The 22,611-nt window shown below is 53.8% G+C and overlaps 1 protein-coding gene across 2 annotated transcripts in view; it reads right to left on the reverse strand.

The window, feature by feature from the left end:
• The window catches only part of B4GALT5 (beta-1,4-galactosyltransferase 5), a 40,354-nt gene extending 18,319 nt beyond the window's left edge, over nt 1-22,035 (reverse strand). Inside the window, exon 1 of one of the 2 annotated variants that reach the window (XM_056354332.1) lies at nt 21,750-22,035. In XM_056354332.1, the coding sequence (XP_056210307.1) occupies nt 21,750-21,876 (127 nt within the window). In that variant the 5' untranslated portion in view covers nt 21,877-22,035. Of the gene's footprint in view, nt 1-5,474; nt 5,686-21,749 lie in introns of those variants that run through there. The other variant, XM_056354333.1, reaches the window with a different exon arrangement.
• Between the last annotated feature and the right edge of the window lie 576 nt (nt 22,036-22,611).

The following is a 22,611-nucleotide window of genomic DNA, read 5'->3' on the forward strand; positions in this document are numbered from 1 at the left end:
TGATGATATGTACCAGAAGAGGCAGCAGGGTAATTTGCAACTTGGGAGTTGATTCAGAAGAGGTCTGAGCATAAGCCGTGCCAGCTACCGGCACAGGAAGGAGACAGACCTGACACATCTTGCTCTTGACCGCAGCATGCTTCCGCCACCTGCGGAAAGGACCTTCCTCCAGCATCCCCCGGCACAGGGATGGCGCGGCACGCCAAGCCCCACACTGGGAGGGACAGCCACCGGGGCTGGGGTCAGGAAGAGGGGCCAGGCAGCTCACAGCAGCCCTGCATGCCCGCAGCAGTATCAGCGCCCAGCACGACACCCAGGCTTTCCTGAGGAAGGAGCAGGTCTTCCTCTGCTTTGAGATTCAGGACTGTTCCGTTCAGCATTTTTCCCAGTTCATTAGTCCGTCATGCAGATGCACAGAGGGGCCCCATTTGTGAGTTTACCATGGTCTCACTGCGACGTGCAGCCTTCTCCCGGGAGCTCTGGGGCAGCTGGACCCCAGCCCAGCCAGGGCAGCCAGCACATACCCCTGCCCTGCCACGGGAGCACACATCCCAACAACCCCATCATAAATCCATACAGCCAGGGAAAGGGAACTGCTGCTGCACAAACTGCTCGGCCAGGCGCTGGGAGCAGGTAGGAAGCACCCAGCAGAGCCTGCGGGACCCCCGCACGCAGGAGGCACAACAGACTCCAGAAGGGGTGAAGGTCCCACAGGCAGCAGGGCTGGGTGCTGAGGTCACCCAGCACCCTGCCAGGGCTGGGAGATGCTGCCCACTGCCAACACCTCCCACGGGGCCCAGAGACAGCCAAACCAGCAGTCACGTCTGCCTTAAGCCTTTGGTTAAGCTCTCCCAGCAGATCCCCAGCATCAATTCAGCTCTGTTAGCATTAGCAGTACAAAGGGGTTTAATCAAACTAAGCCTCCAAGGAACAGATAGACAGTTAAGATAGTCTTAACTCTTAAACAACCTAACTAGGAAATTTAGCAGCATCCCATCACTAACACACCACGAGACCTCTGTCTCTATTAGCCTTCCAGCAGCACCGTATTCCCCAGACATACAGAGTGCCAGAACAAATAAGCAAGCGGTTCCTATTAGTTTTAGAGAATATAATATTAACGCCCTCACTGTTACTTAGTCCTTCACCTATAAATAGTACAGGAAGGAATAATTTGATACGTTAAGTGGTCTAAGAATTAACAGTGCAGCAGCAGCACTGAGCTGTTAATTACAAACCATCCAGCCCCAAAATTGGCAAGTTCACAGCCTGCACGTGCACGAAGCCAGTGGGGAAGATGGGAGACTGCAGGGATGCTCGACCAGAACCTGAATACAGGGAATCTGCATCTGAACTGTCTTAGAGAAAAGTGACCCTGGGGAGGATTTAGCAAGGGGGAAGAAAATTCAAATTATTCTAATAATCCCTGAAATTTTAATGGACATATTTAAGATGGCAGCTTTCAGTTGCAATCCCACAACTGGACAAGCTAAGGTGTTTGTCACTTTGAAGAACGCTGCACCAATTTTAGGATACCCAGCAAGAAAAGCACAACATGCTCTGCACATGGGAAAACTCATGAGTCCAAGGGAGTGTTTACAGCACCAAAGTACCCATGGAAGGAGCCCTGCACCCCAGCAGCTGCCAGGACAGGCGGAGGGATTGAGCCCCAGGTCACCCAGGCACAGTCACACTGACCGGGACAGCAAGGAGCCCAGCGCCGGCACGCACTGTACCTGGCTCCACACAAGTGATGCTGCGGGTGGGGAAACCAGGAGGACAGAGTACACCCGTGCACCAGGGCAGCAACGCAACGGATGGCTGTAAGGTCACACAGGGCTTTACAAAGCCCAAGAGCAGCGAGCAGCTCAGCCCCTGGGCTTGGCTGCAATTCCTCTTTCCAAGGAAGGGCGTAGTGACATGTGCAGGCTGGAGCACAGAGCATAACAAGCATTTGCCCAAGTTAAATATTACCCTTCCCAGAGAGATTCGGACTCTTAACTGCAGCTCAGGAGATGCAATTCCACACGACTGTATCTCCTGTTTATTTTCCATCCCTCCTCCTTCACAGCAATGGGCAGCTCTCCCCATCTACAGCCAGCCTGCCCTCCCCATCTCGCCTCCCTTCGCCAGGGTCAGCGCAAACACTTCCAAGGAGAAAAAGAGCATCAGCTGCCAGCAGATTTCTCCGCACACAAAGCATAAAAGCACAGCACTCACTGGGCACTTGTGGGCACCGCACAGTTAAATGCACAATAAAAGGCTCTTCAGCAGGCGGAGTGAAATGGTTGCTAACCTCTCTGGCTGGCAGCACTGGCAGGCTGCTGCTGGCTACCAACAGCAAACATTTACAGCTCAGCATTTGTTCCTTAGGTTCATTAGGAGACAAAGCGGTGGAAATTCCTGCACCCCAGACACCATCTCAAAGCAGCAGGAATCCTGACACCTAAGCCCAATGCTCACATAGGATCAGGATAAGGAAACAGAGGGAGGGTTTCAATTTAAAAAAAAAAATAAATAAATCAGTGAACACTTGGGCAAGCAAGGGAGAGGAAGAACAGGCAGATACTCCCCCGTGCTGCCCCAGAAGCAGAAGGGCAGGGGAGGATGTGGGCAGCCTGGGACAACTCCTCATCTCCCAGGTCGTGGGAATCAGAAGGGCTGCAGGACAGAAAGGAAATCCTTTACTGCAGGCAACCCCAGGCACCAGCCTGGGCACCCTACTCAAACACGCAGCCTTAGGACGTACAGGAAAAAGGGTACACATGGGGTGGTACTCCTCAAGAAATGCATTCAACAGGGCGTTTTCCTCAGGGCTGGCCTTCACCAGTTGAAGCAATCTGGAATACAGCCAAACCACAGCAGAGAACAGAAGACAGGTTAGATTTGGATTTAAAATTTCTATATACATCACACACTATTTAAATAGATTTTGAAATCACCGATTTGTTAGCCTTCCAAATTAGGACATCAGCTGTACATACTGGAGAGTATAAAATTGTCAAGATAAAAACAATTTCAGAGTCATGGATTTACTGACTCAGTTCACACAGTACAAACTGCACTGTCTGAAGCTTTCACACCCTGACTTTAATGGAGAAAAAGAAAACGGGACTGTTGTTTAGGATATTCCCCCAAAAAACAGACAAAAGACCTGATTTTTCAAGCATGTTTTACAAGTTCAGCATGGCTGAACAAAAAGGGTTATCACATGTACAGCCTCATGTTTACGGCAATGAGCAGTTCCACAGGGGAGCCTGAGATGTTGTTTCTGCTCAGTGGCTTGCCTCTTACACCAGGCTGGACCATCCCAGTTAACACATACGAAACAATATGCCCTCCCAGTTATGCTTAAATACAGGCACCAGATTTGTAGTTACAGCATCCAGGATGGCATTTGCTCTCTGATCAGTTCAGCAAGACCCGTGGCACATCTTCCACTGCCATTTACTGCTAAAGCACGGCCCAGCTCCTGTGAAATCTTCTTTGTCTCCAAAAAAACAGATTACCATGGGGCAAGTCCTGCCCCCTGCCTAGTTTGCCCATGATGCATGCAATCCCAGGGGACCCACTCCTCACCATCGGAACGGTGAAACCCAAGGCAGCAATTTTTAGCCCCGCAGCGGTCTTTCCTACGCCAAGCTGCTGGCTGCTTCGTGTCCCCAACCTGAGCAGGGCAGGGACACCCCACAAACCGTCCCACAGGAGGTTCAAGGCAGGCTGCAGAGCGCAACCCTCCGCCTGCACTAAGGCATTTACCCTAGCAATACCCAAGCGCCATAACATGATTACTCTTATCAGCAGGGCAATATCTACCACCAGAAGATGCAGGCTCTCATCTGACCTGACATCGGGCGCTTTGACTCCTCACTGCGGCTAAAAAGCCCAGAGCCAGGAGCACGCACTGCGATACTGGGTCAGTACCTGCTGGTGGGAATAAACCACCCTGCAAATGCTCCAGCCCTGGGAAGCGTAAAAGCAGCTTTGCAGCAGACACTATTTGCACTGTGGAGACTGCATCTAAGGAGAGATCCCTCTGTAGCAATACACCAAGACTGTCCCTGCTGTGATTTCTTTCCCATACATTGCCAGGTCCTGGGAAACCCACCGTTTCAGCAGCCAGAGAAGGAGCACTGCCACAGCCCCATCTCCACACTATGCATCAGCCTGTCTCATCTGCCCATTAGCCCCTTCAACTCCTAAAAAATTCTCCAAGCTGAAATTCTTCAATCACGTGGGATTATTGTTGTCCAAGATTTTAAAAGGCAGCAGCTCGGAGCTCCCTGCCAAGGGTACTTTTACCGTACAGTGCCATTAAGATCCACAGTAGCCTGGCCTCCGCAGTAAGATTACAGAGTTGTTCTTGTCTGCAATAATTAAAGACTGCACTGCAAACAGTCCGTACAGCTGCTGTGTTTTTATAGAACAGAAAAAGCTATCAGAGACAGGATGGGACTTTGAAGTTCCAACACACAGACCATTACCTATCAGATTTTGTAAGAACTCTGATGTCCCAAGACATTTATCAGCTTTGTTGTGACTTATGCAGCCTTGAAATACCTAACATTTTTAATATGGTCTTCTTCCACCTGACAAGCAAGCTGGTAATACAGCTGCTGTAAATAAATTAACTAATTCCATTATCAGAGTAGGGAATTATTTTATTGGAAGTAATTCACATCTGCAAACTTATTTAGCACTTAACTAAGAGACTACACACCAAATCACAGCCTGTGTGATGCCCTCCTGTATGTCAGCAGAAAAACAATGGTGTGACAGTCTGTTCGGGATGCCCTGAATAGGACATAAATGTCTGAAATTGAAAAACTCTTCTCTCCACCACCCCACACCACACACCTCTGCTGCGCCCCACGGCTTCCCCCCAGGATCACCCTGCTCTCCCTCCCTCTGCTGACTCGTTCCTCTGGCAAACATTTACTAACAGCACTGCTGCCCTGGCGCCAGGCATAAAGAAAACCCTAAACCCTATTCCCCCCTTCCCGTGATAAAGTGCCCTGGCATCAGGAACCACATTTGCACCGCCCTTTACCACAATCAGCACACTTGCAGAGTTGTGCCTAACACACTACCATTAAGTTACATATTAATCCCAGATAAGCAGAAAAAAAAGCTATTAAGTGAGTGAGCTCATCAAGGGATAAGAAAGAGCGCCCACAGCCACAAGCTGTAACCAGGCTTCATGGCGTGATGGGGACATGCTGGCTGCAAAGGACTGGAAGCTTGCGGCCCCCCAACTCCCACCCCACCAGGTTTGGGGTTTATACAAACAGGGGAAAAAACCTGATGCAAGTTCAGCATCACAGGGTGCCCGTGAGCAGGCTGTGGGGACAGGGCGCTGGGCACTGAGCCCAGCTGCCCACAGCAGCCCAGCAGCATGGGGCACACAGTGCCATGCCCGTCCCACCGCAGGCAGCCAGGGCGGCCTTCTCCTGCCCGGAGCCACCAGCACTCACCTGTGTGGTGGCTCTACAGCTGCCTGGGGACTTCCAAGCCAATGTTCTTCCTTAGCACCCCCACCCCGGCAGCCCTGGAGAGAGACAAGTACATGTGGGGACACACTGGGGAACAGCAAACACCCCCTCCCTGCAACCCACTGCCCCACAGACACCTTTATCTCCTCACACACAGCAGCAGCTGAAGTTTTAGAGGTGTGTGTTTACTGAGGGATCTGATCATCAATATGAGAAACAGGGCAGGGGAGGGAAATAAAAAAATAAACTAATCAGATTCCAGCCTGCCTGCAGCCCGAAGTCAAGCTCTGCAAACAAGAGTCATACATTTGGCTACCTTGGAAAAGATAAACACGCTGGGAACAGGAGGCCAGTGCTCCCCAGGTTGATCATCCCTCCCCAGCCCCACGTGGGACACGTCCCCCCGCCGTGCCCAGCTCTGCTGTGCTGCCCCAGCCTGCCTCCTGCACAGACCCCCAGATCAGGGCGGCACTTGGCAGACTAGGAGGGGAATTAACTTCTCACAGGTGGGCACATCTCTGTTTGGGCTCAGGAGCAGGGTTTAGACATGGCAGCTCCAGAAGCCCATCCATGGGGGCCAGCACACAGCACCCACAGGTGCTCCAGCACCTACCACAGCCTGCAAACAGGACCCGGGTGGGCAGGAGCAAGGCAGGGCGAGCTGGGGAGCAGCTCAGGGCTTTGTCACCACAGCACAAGGGGGGGCTCTGGGAAAACCAGGAGCATGCTGGCACCTTACTGCGCAACCAGATCCCTGAGCAGAGGCAGAGCAAGACACCAAAGTCCAAGAGGGCACCAAACCCCAAGGGGACGCCCAGCACACAAACACTAAGGGTGGGATGGGTCAGAAACACAACCTCTAAGAGCAAACACCGGCCACCTCCTGCACCAAGGCAGCGCCAGGCCTTGCAGTGTTTCAGTCTCGGATGCAGAGAAGGAAGCCCCTGTGCTCACCTGAAGCTGTGGCTGATCCTGACATGGGCTTCCCTGCCCTTACCCAAGCAACTCCCTGTGACCATACGCAGAGCCCAGAGATGCCAGCCTCCAATTTCTGTCCCCTCTCACATCCAGCTCCCATTTAAGTCTTCCTGGCCTCCAACCCCCACATCACTACTGGGAAGCTAAAACTCATGAGTGCATCAAGCATGCTGTGAGGTCTCAGGGATGACATGTTTCCTTTGCATCCTAAAAAAATGCACCAAAAAAAATATGTATCTTGGTGTGCATCTCACAAAGATGGATCAGAGCAGCTCCCCATCAGCCTCAGGGCCAGGGCAGGCACTGGGAGAGCCCACACAGGACAGCTGGAAGCAAAGCTAGCTTCATCAGGGGTTAACCTCCTTCTCTCCCTCTGCAAACATCGCCCTCAGTTCAAACGGGCAGGGTTGGCTACTGCAGACACCCATGGGTTTGCGAAGGCTGCAGGGAAGGAGCCGGGCACGAAGCAAGCGCAGGACCCCAAGGGGCCACACAGAAGGAGCTGATCAGGGCTGGTGTCCCACAGACTGCCCACAGCAGCCCCTCCAACCCACCCAGCACGGCACCAGCCCAGTGACAGCAGCCCACCCTCCTCCTGGCCGAGGCACCAGCCCTTCCCTCCATGCTGGATAACGAGATTTTTAGATTACACCAATGTATTCAGTCAAGTTACCCGATGTGTGCAGGTTGCGCTTGCTTCTCCAAGGTATTACAGCTAAACCCCATCCTCCTCCACTCCCCCATCCCAAATGTGGCCAAGCCCTCAGCAGCACCTTGCAAACACAGCCCCTAAGTGCCAGGTCCCTCTTCAGCAGCACCCTGCAAATGGGGTGTGTGTGTGTCTGACCGGCTCCTGAACCAGGTGCAGTACCCCAAATGCAAAGTGGGGAGGCAGCTGGGGGAGTGCAACAAGGGGGAAAAGGGTTGGTGTCAGCACCCGCTGCAAGACCTGCTTTGCTATCAGCTTTCTGCAGCACAGCAGCAAACAAGACAATTACTGTGTTGACTGGCATTTTTTCTACTTTAATTATGTGAAAGCAAGGTTAACCTAAAGCACCCTGAAGCTAGGCAGCCCCCCGCCCCCAGCACAGCTCCCTCCATCTGCTCTTGCCCTACAGCCCTTCGCAACATCATGTGTGGAACCAGCAACCCTGGAGCTGCTTCACAGGGCCAGGTACCAGCAGACAGCCCACTGCTGCAACCTAGAAGCTGTAAGACCATTTGATACAACCCAGGACACCAGAAAGGCTATGCTGACAAGACTATTGCAAGCTAGCAAGTCTGCCAAGGCCTCCGAAATACAAAAAGATGCTTGACTAATCCTTGCCCATAATTACAAAAGCAAGTTAGGGCAGGAAGACACATAACGGGCTTAGGCTGGAGGAGAACTGAGGCCAAGCCTCATTTGCAGGTTTGATTAGCAATAAATTAAACATGGGAACATTTTGCAGCCGGCTGTCACACAAGAAGCTCTGCCAGCCCCACACAAGGGCTCAGGTCACATCCAGGAGAGATGGGGCAGCCTGAGTGTGGGACCCCCATGCCTGCAGCACAGGTGGGATGCAGCTGAATTTATTGCCCCACATTTACTCTGGAATAATTTCCACTGCAGCATGCAACAAGACAAAAACATGAGGAGGTCTGAGAATCAGAGCGGAGAGAAGTCTGCAAAGCAGCATCACTGCTTTAAGCAAAGGGGAAGGAGCAACAACACTGCAGGGAGCACCAGCATCTGCTGCTGCATGATAACTGCACTGTTCAGTTCATCTCAAAGCAGAAGTCACCAATACCTGTCCTCCAGTCCCAAATCCTCCAAGCCACTTGCTTGGGGTATTTTCTGTCCTGCCGGCAGTGCCAACAGTCACAAGCCAAGCACCGGATTGCTGCGAGCTGTGGCTGCCCTCCTTACGTCGAATGGCAGGGAGACAGAAGGTGGTTACCAGAATAAGCCTTTTTAAGAAAAAGGAAAGACAATTTGAATAGCCAGCATATTTTCAGCAGCTCATTCAACTAAGTCAGGGCAGCTCGCTGCGTGCAGGTGAAGCGGCACAGGGCACGCTCACAGCACAATGATCACAGACCCACAGGGACAGGGCACCCGCAAGCACCAACACACTCCCCACAGCACAAAACTGTAACCTTGTGAAAAAAAGAGACAGCCATGCACCTTGGACACCCTTGCCCTACCACTCCAGGCGGATGCTGGCAAGCACAACAGCTCTTAACTGGAAAGTGATTTTAAACTTCCCTCTATCTGCTGATTGCGACACTTCCCTCTATCTGCTGATTGCGACACTTCCCTCTATCTGCTGATTGCGACACTTCCCCCTGCCCGCCGTGGCACACACGCAGGCACAAACCCAGCACAGCTGGTCTGCTGCCATGCCCACACCGGCAGTGTGAGCAGGGCATGGGGTGGGAGGGGGCCAGGTCCCCTCTTGCCCTGTGCCAGGACAAGCTCCAGGCAGGGCAGCACCTGCCCGAGCCCAGCAGAAGCCCTGTGGCCAGCAACCCCAGGAAACAGGGAGAGGTGGGCTCCCACCGCCCGGCGTGCCCCCAGCGCAGCAAAGGGCCGAGCAGCCAGTGCCTCTGGGCTGAGAGCGCAGCAAGAGGCATCATCTGCTTTACTCCTCTGCAACCAGCACGAGCTCCTCCGCTGCCACAGCTGAAGTCCCACAGGCTCCCAGGGACACGATGCTGCAGCGACTGGCATAAGGGCAGGGGAGACCCTTGTGAGGTCCAACGCTGGCAATGGCCACTGCAGGGGGGTGCTGGCCTCCCTGTGGAAGCACTGGAGAATCTGGTCCCTTCTGCAGAGCCACACAAGCTCCACAAGTCACAGCTGCTTTTCTAGAAGGTGGAAGCCTGACTGCCAAATGCCAGAGCATCTCCCTTACCTGTCAGCACAGAGCTTTATATATCTGGAAACATGGGTTCAAACTGCAAGCCAGAAAAGGACGCCCTTTTCCCCAAAATCCTCCAGGATGCTGAATGACTAAGAACATTTGCACGCTCCTACTTCCCCATCACTTCAAACTTTTCCCATCTGGTTCTGCATTTGGTCACTGCTGCAGTCTGAAACCTGCCTGCTAAACTACCCAACTTCTTCGAAAGCAAGCCTTGCCACACAAACACGGCTGGATAATATTCTTGCTCAATAGCTGGTCTCCAGGCTGGCATTTTCAAAGGCTTTGATCCATTTCAAATAAGGCAATGAGCTTAGCCCTTGATTAAATACATAGCATAATCCACCTAAATCTTGTTAGCCGAGAAGCAAGTCGCTCATCTCACTAGTTGTGGGTGGCGTTGTGTTTCACTGCCAGGCAAGCCAGGCTACCTCCAGCGTGACAGTGCCCCTCGGGGACACAGCCCAGGCAGGCAGAAGCACTGGGGCAGCTGGCAACCACAGCAAGAAGGTGCACTGCTTGCCACCACTGCCCCAGCAAGCCCATATGGATTCAAGGTGCAGAAGTTCACAAGACCCTTCCATAAAGCTTCTCCCTGTAACTGGCAAAAGCCACCCAGGGAAAGAGCTTGTCAGCTTCCCGCTGGAGGACACAGGGAGACCACTTCCAGGCTCACCCCATGGCCAGGACAATGAGCATCCAACAGCCAGCAAAGCTCTAAAAAAAAAAAATAAATTAAAAAAAACAACAAAAAAACTACAGCAAAAGAAATCATAGAACGGTTTGGGTTGGAAGGGACCCTAAAGATCACCGGGTTCCAACCCCCAGCCATGGGCAGGGACACCTTCCACTAGACCAGTTGCTCCCAGCCCCATCCAGCCTGGCCTTGAGCACTTCCAGGGATGGGGCAGCCACAGCTGCTCTGGGCAGCCTGTGCCAGGGTCTCACCACCCTCACAGTGAAGAAGTTCTTCCTGATATCTAACCTAAATCTACCCTCTTTCAGTTTAAACCCATTCCCCCTTGTCCTATCGCCACATGCCCTTGTGACAAGCCCCTCGCCAGCTTTCCTGTCAGCCCCTTTAGGTACCGGCAGGAGCTGTAAGGTCTCCCCAGAGCCTTCACTTCTCCAGGCTGAACAACCCCAGCTCTCTCAGCCCCTCATCCCAGGAGAGGTGCTCCAGCCCTCTGCCCATCTTCGTGGCCTCCTCTGGACTCGCTCCAGCAGGTCCATGTCCTTCTTAACGCTGGGGGCCCCAGAGCTGAATGCAGCACGGGGCGGGGGGGGGGGGGGTCTCACAAGAGCAGAGCAGAGGGGGAGAATAGCCTCGCTCGACCTGCTGGTCACGCTTCTTCTGGTGCAGCCCAGGACATGGCTGGCTTTCTGGGCTGCAAACAGCCATTGCTGGCTCATATTCAGTTTTTTACTGACCAGCACCCCCAAGTCCTCCTCCACAGGGCTGCTCTCAATCCATTCTCTGCTCAGCCTGTGTTGCTGCTGGGGACTGCCCCATCCCACATACAAGATCTTGCACTTGGCCTTGCTGAACTTCACGAGGTTTGCTCGGCCCCACCATCCAAGCCTCTCCAGGTCCCTCTGGACAGCACGTCCTTCCCTCCAGCACATCAACCACACTACACAGCTCACTGTCACTGGCAAACTTGCCAAGGGTGCACTTGATCCCACTGTCCATGTCACTGACAAAGATGCTGAACAGCACTGGTCCCAGCACAGACTCCATAGAAACGCCACTCAGCACTGGTCACACCAGCGCAATCACTGGCCCCAAGTGAGGGAGCCAGGCTGGAGCGCAGGATATGCTGGTCACGCTTCCCCTTCCTCGGGACGAATGAATCTGTGGCACGGCGTTTGTAGAGCATTAGCAGAAAGGCCCGGCTGCTGCGTGGGAAGCGTGCCACAGCAAGGGCAACTTTCCCCATGCCAGACAGGCAAGAGCCTGGCTCTGGGCAAGATACAGGCATGCAGCCAGGGTCTGCCTCGCACGCACAGCCCGCTCCCAAGGGTGGCATCGCTCACCAGCTGAGGAGGAAAAGCAGCACCGCTTCCCTCCTGGGTCCCAGGCTGCCTCTCTCCAACTCCTCTGCACTTCCCAGCGCAGATGCCAGTGTGGGTGCACGCATGTTCATGCCATCCCCAGCAGCGAGACATGGGGGAACAAGGCAGTTGGGGAAGTCTGGCAAAAAGAAACCCTCCTGCCCCAGGCAAGCCTGTTCCTCTCTTGCTTGGCTCTGGGATAACTCTATAAACATATATATATATTTATATAACAGGTGAGTCTTTCAAAGCCCACAGAAGTAGAACACCAAGCAGGGGAAGACTATGAAGATGCTTTTCCCAGCCCCAAGGATGCTCCTTCCCAGCCTGAAGCTGTATGACCCCACTCCCCACCAGTTCCATCCAAAGAGAAAATTCTGTTGGGACATGGGACAGGAGAGATCAGCTCCAAAGACTACAGCATATTTATTATTCGAGTCATTAGAAGACAAATTCTCTGGAAAGCACTGCTGCTCCCTATTCCCCTCCAGGTGTCGGACCGGCTCTGAGGGGTGGTGATTTCCCCCCCAGGGCCGATCCCAACCCAGAGGCAGGAGCCCCGCAAAGCCCTGCTCCATGCTGCATTAGCAGCTCTACAGCTTCCCGCAGCAGCCAGCCACGTTTCAACGTCCACTGAAGGATTTTAAGTTAATTTAACCATGTTAATACGTTATGTGGTTTCTGTCATCTCAATTACCTTAAAAAGCTCAGGCACAGATCTCAGGGGGAATGCATGGAGGAGGAAAAAAACTACGATTTAAAAATTACTTGGGGGGGAATCTTGGGCATGATCCCAAAGCAGAGTCTCTGGCAGGTCGGGGGGGGAAGAGAGAAAACAACCCTCACAGGATTTCAAAACAAACAAACCAAAAAAGCAGTCAGAGACAGTAACTGCTTTAATCAAATACTAGCCAGGAAGGCTCAGCAGAGCAGATCTTGCCAGTCACCAGCTGGCATAGCGGGAACCAGCCTTTTGGCATTGGTATCCTCACCCAGAGCCCAGCAAGGGAAAGGGCTGCCTGCAGAGGAGCCGGGATGATAAATGACAGCAGTTGAGCATTGCAGGGGCATTTCACCGCTTCAGAGGTTGCTGCTATAACAATCTTCTCTGACTCAGCAGCTGAAAGGGACGCTGGGAAGGAAGCACCATAAAAAAAAAAAAAGTCATGCATTATTAATATGGACTCTGGCAGCAAGACATGAGTTGGAAAAACACTGAAGGGGAAAAAAATATGACTGCAGAATAAGAGCGAACTGCATGTGTGGAATCATTTCACACTCCTGCGGGAGCTGCTGCGCTCGTGGGGCTGCTGCGGCTGGGGGCCACCCCATGCACCTCCTGAGGGTCCCCAGCTCCAAGGGAACACCATGTTTGCCGACAGGACCTTAATATCCAGTTTTCTCCCCCAAAGCAGGTTGCTGCAACCCTAGCGCAGAACATACCACACGCCTTGGGCATGGCCCACACTAGTTTCAAGCCAGGACAGCCCTGGGCTTTTCTGCTGTGTAAGACAGCCATTTTAGCAGGTTTATTTAGCTGTGGTCGGTGCATCACTTGCAGACTCCCAGCAGCTTCCCCTCGTTGCTTTGCACCCCAAGCAGCCCCCCAGCAGAGCCCTGGCCACGCTGCCGGGTGTTTTAGCAAGAGCAGCCATTGCACAACGTGCCCAAGGCTCCCACGCCACAGCCACATGCCACACAGGGACATGAAAGGCAGGAAACAGGACTGAAACCCTTTCCTTTTCCTGCCAGGTCAGTGAGGGAGAGAAAAAAAAAATCAGGACTTGACTACCTGGTGCACTGCAGTGTTTGCTTTCCTCTTCTACTCTGTATGCTTTGTACACATTTTTTTTTCCAGAGGCACTTCATAAACATTGGCATTCACATAGCAGTCTTCACCACTTCCCATCCAAAATCCTTGCTCAAGACATAGCCTCTCCCAACCTGCTGCTGAGGGGAGACACCATAAATTAAGAGTACAGGCTCCCCCATCACAGGCATGACACAGACCTCCACCAGCTTGTCCTCGTTGTTGCAGCGTAACCCTCTGATCCCTGCACAGGAGCCTTTTGGCAGCGTATCAGCATATTTATAAAGTTTCAGCACAGCTTGGTCCCTGGCCTCTCCAAAGCAAGGAAGGTAGCTAACAGTGCCAGGATTCAAGACATTCCTTTGATCATCTGTACGACAATAGCATTCAAGTAAAACCGATCAATTACTTTGCCATAAAATTCCCTAGATATGCAAGCAAACACTGGCTGAAGACTGCTTATACCATAGTCCAACCTGCAGCTGTGTGATGGGGTTTTTTTGCCTGTATTTGCTTTCTTCCATTACGTGTGCCGTGGCATCCTCCATGCAGAAATACCTCCCAACGTTTACCTGGCAGGTTAGAAAGGCACAGGGAGGGAAGAGCTTTGCAGGCGCCATCTCACATGCAGCCCTCTCGCAGCAGGCTGGGAGCACACAGCCCAAGCAAGCACCGTGCAGACATGTGCCTGCTCACCGGGGCAGGAAAACAGTGGCTTTCTAACAGACAGCTCTCACCAAGCAGGGAAACCAAGACACAAACTGGAGGAAAAAAAAAATACCCATGGTGCTATTTGAACCCAAATCCCCTGCAAGCAGCCTCTCCCTTGCAGCAAGAGCTGGGGGGGAAGGGATGGGTACCCAGGTTGGGGTCCCCTCTGCTGCAAGGGGGGCTGGCCAGCATCTTCAGAGGGGCCCCAGGGCAAGACCCATGCACAGGGCAAGGACGCTGGAGGCACTTGTCTCAGCCCAGCCATGTCACACACAACCACAGGTTTGCAAAGGAAAGAGTCCATTGGTTTTGCACCTCAAAACCAAAAACCTACAAAAATGAGCTTTAGGAAGTCACAAACAACATGGCCACAGACTTTCCGCTAAAGCCCAGCCCAAGCAAGCACTAGCCCCCTTGCCTCCTCCATGTAGCCAGGAGGTACGAACAAGCCAAGCTTCTTGTACCCCTGAAGTAGTATTTACATGCCTTGGAAAAACAAAGTGTCAAATAAGGTGTACTAAAGCTTGTGGCTTTATACAACACACCCACAGGTCACTACAGAGCACAAGGGATACCCCAAACCTGCCTGCCCCCCAGGCACAACAGCCTGTTCCTCTTTAGGTTTGAGCACAACCTGCAAGCCCCAGAAAATTCCTTTTGTAACAGAAAAAGGGCTCCGCTGCCCTGCCAGTCACCAGGATGGGGGTTACACATGCTGTCCCTCCATCACCCCTGGGACCTTTCCAAGTAGCAGATGAGGACGGCCAAGAACAGTTCTCCTGCCAGGCACTGATATCACCCCTCAGCTCTGTGGTCTACCTCTCCTTTCAAAATAAGAGCAGCTCCAAAAAGCCCTGGCATTTTTAATGTTCTCAAAAACACACCCACAAACAACTCAAAAATTTCTGATTTGGGTTTTTTTCTTTGCATTTCAGCAGCACAGTCCACTATACATTTTCTGCTCCATCTCTCAAAACAGGACTAATACCCACAGTATTTACAGCAAGTGCTAGAAAACCTTCAAACACACATTAACCACCCTAACACACCAGCATTCAAAATGCTGTCAGACAAAACCACAGTCAGAACAACAGTCAAAATGCAAATGCAAAGAAAAAGCTAGTATGAAAATCAACTTTACTAAACTAACCCAGCAAAGATTTTGTCAAAGTAAATGCATTCTATTGTAACAATGATGCTTTAAAAATAAAGCTGTTCAAGGAAAGATTTTCTCGCTCTGTATAGCTACATATCAGTTTCTCTTCCAGACTATTCATCCCTTGATGCTGCCACAGGGAGAGCTGAGGGCTCTGCAGTCCTACCCAGCCAGCAGCACAGCAGCCCCAGCCAGCACCACTGCTTGAGGGTCACCAGTGCCAGCCCTGTGATATTCCCCAGAAGTTCAAATAAAATTAAGCATTTTAAGACTCCATGCACTGCTTGGATATTAAAATCCACTAACAGTAACAGCATTCAAACAGGAACAAGTGCAAACATACAGCTCCCCACATTGCTCATCTCCATTCCCTGCAGTCGTCCCCTGGGTGTTCCACCGTACCCTGCAGAGCAGATGCTGCCGAGTTAATACAATTAATGAGTCCACCTGGAAAAGTCAGCCGATCAGCTCAGGAAACAAACCAGCAGTGTCGGAGCCCTTATCTCCCCCCAAGCCAGCAGCCAGCTGAAGTGGTTGAGTACCTGGTCAAGCCCCAGCCTTCCATGGCCTCCCAAGCCCATGCAGATCAGGTCTCTTGGAAGCCTGGGCTGACAGCACTAATGGCTTTGCTTTAAGGTTTGGTCTGTGGCAGAACATCAAGTTTCGAAGCATTTAATTTGCAGGAATGAACCAGTACCTGTAAGGTTTTGTGACTGCTGAGCAGCTTCCAGAAGCCAGGCCTTCCAGAGGTAGACAGATGAGACAAATTCTTCACATCCTCCCTGCAGTTGCAACACCCTGCGAGCCACCAGCAAAATAACCCAAACCAGATGTGCCTGACAGACAACACAGGTGCTTACAGGCAAAGAAAGTCCAGTAATTCACCTGCCCTCAAATAAATCTTGTAATTTGTTAGCCTTGACCAAAAGGTGGTCTCCAGCCAATGCTCTGCACCACCAGCACTTTGGATGCATTGGCACAGGAGCAGCAATGTGCAAGCAGGGCCTCAGCTGCTCTCCTGCCTGCATCTGCCTCTGAGGAGGCTCAGTGCTGGAAAAAAGTGGTGCTACCAGAGGAGCAGTGTCCCACAGCCACCACCAGTCTCCTTCCATGCACAGCACAGGAGATCCTGAGCTCAAGTTACTGCATCTAGGAGCACCTGAGGATTTCTTACTACCCCCAGTCACTGCTGGATCCAATGACTGCAAAAACCTCAGTAGGATATGCTGAGGAACTGGGCTGTTCCTTACTTTGGTTGTGAAATGCTGCTTGGCAGATCTTTCAGGCAGAGAGGGTGGAGGAGGGCAGCACTGTTGGTGTTTCAGTGAGGTACCATACTCCCTTACACTGCTGAGGGAAGGCTCAGAAGATAAGAGCCAGGGCTACAGCCGCACAAACCTTGTGTCATTATTCCATGCTGCACCTTCACCTTCTGTCCCAGCTCAGGCAGTGCCCAGCCACGTGGCAAGCCCAGAAGGACACCTGCACCCAGCCTCTGCCCAGCCGAGCCAAGGCCACCACAGCGCACCAGTGTTTCTCTGATGAGCTGGGTACCAGCAACCCCTGCCCCCTCGCTCAGGACTCTGCGCTGCCAGCCCCCTTCTGCCTTTCTCTCCACCGGCCGCTCAGTCTAACCATGCTAGTCCTGATGGCATCCCCACGAGAGGTGCACAGAAGGTACAGCAGCAGGTACCCACTCCCCCATATGACCTCCCCACTCCCCTCGCCCAGACTTGGTGTCAGTCTCCTCCCCCAAGTAAAAAGCAGCAAGACAAGAGGAAATGGCCTCAGGTTGTGCCAAGGAGGTTTACACTGGATATTAGGAAAAATTTCTTCACTGAAAGGGTTATCAAGCATTGAAACAGCCTGCCCAGGGGGCAGTGGAGTCACCATCCCTGGAGGTACTCAAAAAACACATAGATGTGGCACTTAGGGACACGGTTTAGTGATGGACTTGGCAGTGCTGGGTTAACAGTTGGACTCAATGATCTTAAAAGTTTTTTTTCCAATCTAAACAATTCTGTCATTCGAGGGCTCACCAGCCCCAGCTCTGTGTCCCCACAGTGCCATCTCCTCTCCTGGGACCACGGCCACTACTTTTCCTCTGTTCCTTGACACCAAGGGCAACTCACCCACTCCTCACAGTGCCATGGTCCCCTCAATCTGGGGCAAACTGGCAGCAGCAAAATCTTTTGGCATTTTCACCCGTGGATCTTCTCTGTGCTAAAATTTGTCAGGCTGATGCATTAAACCACCAAACTGGATCAGCCACATCCAGCCATGTAATGTTCTTGAAAGAGACCAAAGCCACAAGCAAGCTGTACAAAGGAAGCTGCTGGTCTGCACAGTACTGCTCTGCTGTCTACCCAAACACAGCGTGAAGCAATATCATTTCAAAGCACTCCTGACTATCAAAATCAAGTTCTTGTGCCATAAAGGTAATCCAGGGATAACGCTGCTACTTCGTGTCCTGTACGACCAATGGGGAGCAATTCCCAATAAGCTTTCGGGAAGTAAAGCCAGAGCGAATTACAGCTGTCTCACAAAGGTAATAGTCTCTCACCCAATAATTTCTCAGCATTATTTTCCTGCATCAGATTCAATCAAATAAGACTCCAGTGCAAACTCGAGTTTTAAAAAAATTTAAAAAATTAAAAAAAAAAGGCTCCAGTGTCTGGAGGGACAAGGGAAAAGCCAAGGGCAGCTACCCAAGCACCGGGGAAGGTCCCTGACCTCACTGCTCCCAGCCACGCAGCAACCACCCTCTCTGCGAGGGCCAAGTCCAAGGCCTGAGAAATTCCTACTGTTGTAGCGAGTTATCAAGATGAAACAGCAGCTTGCAGTGCAAACAGCTTGTCAAAGCATTACTGTTCCAGCTGCAGGAAGGAATTCCCCTGATTTCCTAGGCCCTGTTAAAAGAGCATAAAACCTGACATTTTTAGGAAAGCTGGATGAACCACCACACCAGAACAACTCTGGCAAGCCCACTTCTTCACATTCCTTCTGGAGAAGCGAGAAGCACGCAGGGTGGCTGTCCCAGGAGGGCGAAAGCCTCAACGCCAGCAACAAGCTCTGCAAAAAAAACCTGCTGAGGTGCCTGCTGGACCCCAGAGTGAGCCCAAACAGTTCACCCAGCACCAAGCTCTGCTTATTCCAGAGACAAGGCCAGTGCAACTTCTTGTAATTAAAACAGTCTGCCTCACAGCTCTTTACCCTGCTGCTGCCACTCACAAGACTTCAGAGCAAGGAAAAGCAAGCTCCCCACCCATACAGCATCGCCTCATACCTGCTGCCTGGTGAGGCTTCTCTAGGAGGAGCGGGGACCCATGCAGATACGAGAGCATCTCCTGGAGCCTCCAGCCACTTCATCTCCACCAGCCCCGGCATGCCTCAGCCCCAGCTCACTGCGGAGCAGAACAATTGGCCGCCTCATCCAGCGCACAATGGCCACGATGAGACAGACCCACATCATCACCCCAGCCACAGCAGGGACAAAAGCAAGTGAGCGCCAGGGAATAGCATCGAATAAAAGGGCAGCCTTCTGTATTTGTGCCATCAGCTGGGTCCCTGGTAATTTACTTTCCGAGGTGGCTGTGGGAGCACGGGGATGTAAGTTCTCAGGGTGATGCGTGCGGAGGACACCCAGACATGGGATGCGAGTGCAGGGAAAGAGGCAGCACTGGGTGTTCACATTTGATCCCTCTGCACAAACTTGATGCCACAAGAAAATCTCAGTTCCACAGAAGGAAACCTCAGTGAAGAACAGAAATAAGGAGCTACCCCAGTCATCACAAACCCAGGCACAATACAGACATAAGCCCCAAGAGCTCTGAACTCTCTGGGTACCAAGCGTGGTGATTTGCTGACAGTAAACATGAATTTCTTCCTGCTTTTCCGTCTCAAGCAGACCGAGGGCATGCTGGCATTACCTGGGCTGCAGGGAGCCAAGTACAACAGCCAGCCGGGCAACAGGCCAGCGCTGGGGTAGGCAACCCAGAGCCCAGGCTGGCCTCGCCTTTCCCACCTCCAAAGGGCACCAGGAGCAGTTTTCCAGCCGACAAGAGAGCCGGCAAGCACGCCAGCTCCACGCCAATGCGCTGAGACAGCACCCAGAAGTGCAACTGTCCCAGTTTTCTCCTGGCACTGGCGCACAACTGCTCAAACACAACAAGCCTTAACAATGCTGATGAGTTTTTGCCCCCCAAATGAGGGGCTCAGGGACAGGCTTGGCCCAGCTCTGCCCTCTGCCACAGTGACAGCACATCCTACTGCAGGGATGCCTAGACCCCAACTCCCCTCGCAGGGCTGTCCCCCACGCCATGGGGCTGACACTGTCCAGGCAGGGCAGGCTGGCTCCAGCCCTGGCAGCACCAGCTGCTGACCCCCACAAGCGGGGGTCTGCTGTAACAGACCCTCCCCAGCAGCCTGTGGCACCACACAGATGAAAGCCCTTCCAGGCCCAGGCTCCAGCAGGTTCAAGCTCACTTGCAGCATCATGTCATGTTTATTTGGACTTTTTCCTTTTTAACTGATGTATGATCAAGTAATGGATTCATCACTCCTCTGCCTGTGCTTTAGCTGATGAGCTGCAAGTCCTTCTTCAGCCGCTTCTCCAGCATGTCCTGCAACAGACAGTTTTAGGACAGAAGCTTCTCCAGGCCCTTCAGTGGCTGGAGAAAACCAGCCCAGCCCTACCCCACCACACCAAGGTGGCGGCAGGCAGGCCAAAGGCCTCCAGAACACCCTGCTGACAACATCTCTCTGTCACATGCCATACAATTTATTAAAGTCCCCAGCTCTGCTCGTGTCCTCTCATTTCCTTTTCTTCCAAGCTTCTCCTCACCACTCTGGCCTGAACACAAACTCTCTTCAAGCACTGGAAGGACAAGCCCAGCCACCCCAGGAATACTGGGGCTGGGTTTTCATGACTGAACACTTTTGGCTGAAAGAGGGAGAGGAAAAAAAAAAAAAAACAGGAAGCAGATCTTCTGTCACCTGATGGGGAGATGACTCAGAACACCACTGAAATCCATGGGTGGGTGGGGAAAGGGACCACCTTCACCTCCCTGCCTCTTCTTCCAGCATCAGAGATAGTGAGAACACTGGGTGGGACATGACCACATTATCCAAGGTCCACTTAGGAAAAGGCCTCTGGGCACAAAGCTGGTTTTAAACAGTTTTTTATACCCTACAGCATCTCCAGCACCTCTAGAACTGGCAACCATGCAGAATAGGCACAAAATGAATTAGACAACTCTAAAAAAGGAACAAAACCACCCTTATAAGAGAAGTTTCCTTCTTAAACTGTACTATTTCTAAAAAGCTATTCCCTCTGGGCCCAGGGAAGTCTGTCAACACCCACACCACAGCTCTTGGAGGAGGCATCCCTTGGGCCTGCCCCACAAAGGGCTGCGGGATGCATCTGATACAACTGCCGGCCCCACAGCAGCGCAAGAACAGGACAAGTCCAGCTGTGTTTACAGAGGGAGCAAGCAGCAGCTGCACCACCCACAGCACCATGTCCTCCAACACATGCAAGAGAGCAGCTCAGCAGCTCCGAGGCCAGCCTGCAGGACAGTGGCCAGGAGCTCGGTGGCCTGCCTGTGGGGACAGCAAAGCCCTGGGCCACCACAGGGATGCCCAGCCTCACCCAGGCTCTGCCCAGACACGAACCCCATGAGCAGGTCTTCGCACACCAGCCAGCCCCTACCTAGCCCCAGGAAAGGCTCCCAAAGCCCACTGGCAGCCATGGGACACCATCCGTAAATAAAAACCCACAGAAGTCACCTTGGAAATCACACAAAGGTCTCCATGGGATGTCCAAGCTAGGAATGGCATGAGCAATACCAATGACATTTCAAGGAGAAACTCCCATCCGCAGGATTTCTTTTGAAAGGGTTGTTTTCATAGAAATAAATTGTTGCCAAAGTTTGGTTGAAGGCCAAACCGCGAGCCTTGGCTCCTCACAGAAACAAGACACACCATATCAAGACAACAGCTGCTTTCTGAGGAACGAGTCTTCCCGTATCTCAGGGGAGATGGGCACGCAGCCCCGCTGGCCCCGCCGCCAGGCACTGGCCATTTTGATACCGGGGCCCCCGCGAAGCACACTAAGAGGATAGGAAGGAACGCGCGCTCCTTCTGAAACACACACTTCTCATCTTCCCACTTGACAAAAAGATTAGGATTTCCGCCTGAGAGCGAGTTTAGACCACAAGCACTTGGACAACGCTCCGCTTCTTCAAAACAAACTCGCAGGCAGGAGGCAGGCAGGAGGCTGCCAGGCTCGCTGCCCCCCGCCCGGCTCCGGCAGCGCCACGGCCCGGGGAAGCCCGCGGGGAGCGCAGCCGGCACCTCCCGTCACCCCTCCGTGTGCCCACCCTGAGAGGCACGAGCGGGCGCCCCCCCGGGGGGAGCCCCCCCACCCCCGGGCTCCCCCAGCCCCGCAGCGGGGCGAGGACGCGCTGCCGCGCCGAGCCCCGGGGCACCGCGGAGCCGCAGCCGGGGCCGCCGGGCCCGGGCCGTCCCTCTCGGGGCAACGGCCGCCGGGGATGCCGCCCCCCCTCCGCGGATTACTCAGCGTTTCCAGTGGGAGACGGCGTGCCCCCTCCCCGCGCCCCGGGCCTCGGCCCGCCGCTTACCGATGCCCGGCGCCACATAGACGAAGTAGAGGAAGGAGGAAGAGAGCGAGAAGAGGAAGAGCGCGGCCAGCAGCGAGCGCCGGGGCAGCAGCCGCCAGGCACAGCGGGGGCCGCGGTGCCACCGCATGGCCGATGCGGCGCCGCCGCCGCCGCCCTGCTGCTGCTGCCGCCGCCCTGCTACCGCCGCCGCCGCCGCCGCTCACATGCGCCGAGGCCCGGCGGGAGGCGCCGCGCCTGGGCCGCTCCGAGCCGCCGCCCGCGCCCAGCGCCGCCGCATGAATGAGCCGCGGCGGGGCGGGGCGGGGCGGGGCGGGGCGGGAGGCGCGGGGCGGGGCGGGGCGCCCGGGGACCGGCAGCAAACTCCTGCCGCCGCCGCCGCTGCAGCGCCCGGGGATCCGCAGCAGAGACCGCCCCCCCCGCCCCCCGCGGCTGCCGGGCACCCTGCGGCCCCGCTGGTGGTCCTGGGGACACCCGGCCACGGACCTGGGCACCCCTGGTGGTCCCGCGACACCGGGCAGCGCCCCAGGGACACCCGGCCATGGACCTGGGCACCCCTGGTGGCCCCAGGACGCCTGGCTGTGGACCCTGGGGCCCCGGGCAGTGACCCAAGGACACCTGGTCATGGACCTGGGCACCCCTGATGGCCCTGGGGCACCTAGCTGTGAACCCCAGGACCACGGGCGGTGACCCAGGGACACCTGACCACAGATGTGGGCATGACTGATGGTCCCAGGACACCAGACAGTGAACCAACAACACCTTATGATGGACTGGGCACGTCTTGATGGCCCTGGGACTCTGGGCAGTGATTCAGGGACACCCAGCTATCGACCCGGGCACCCCTGACGGCCCCGCGACACCT

Source organism: Falco biarmicus, chromosome 10, assembly GCF_023638135.1.
Source record: "Falco biarmicus isolate bFalBia1 chromosome 10, bFalBia1.pri, whole genome shotgun sequence".
In the NCBI taxonomy this organism is placed as follows: domain Eukaryota; kingdom Metazoa; phylum Chordata; class Aves; order Falconiformes; family Falconidae; genus Falco; species Falco biarmicus.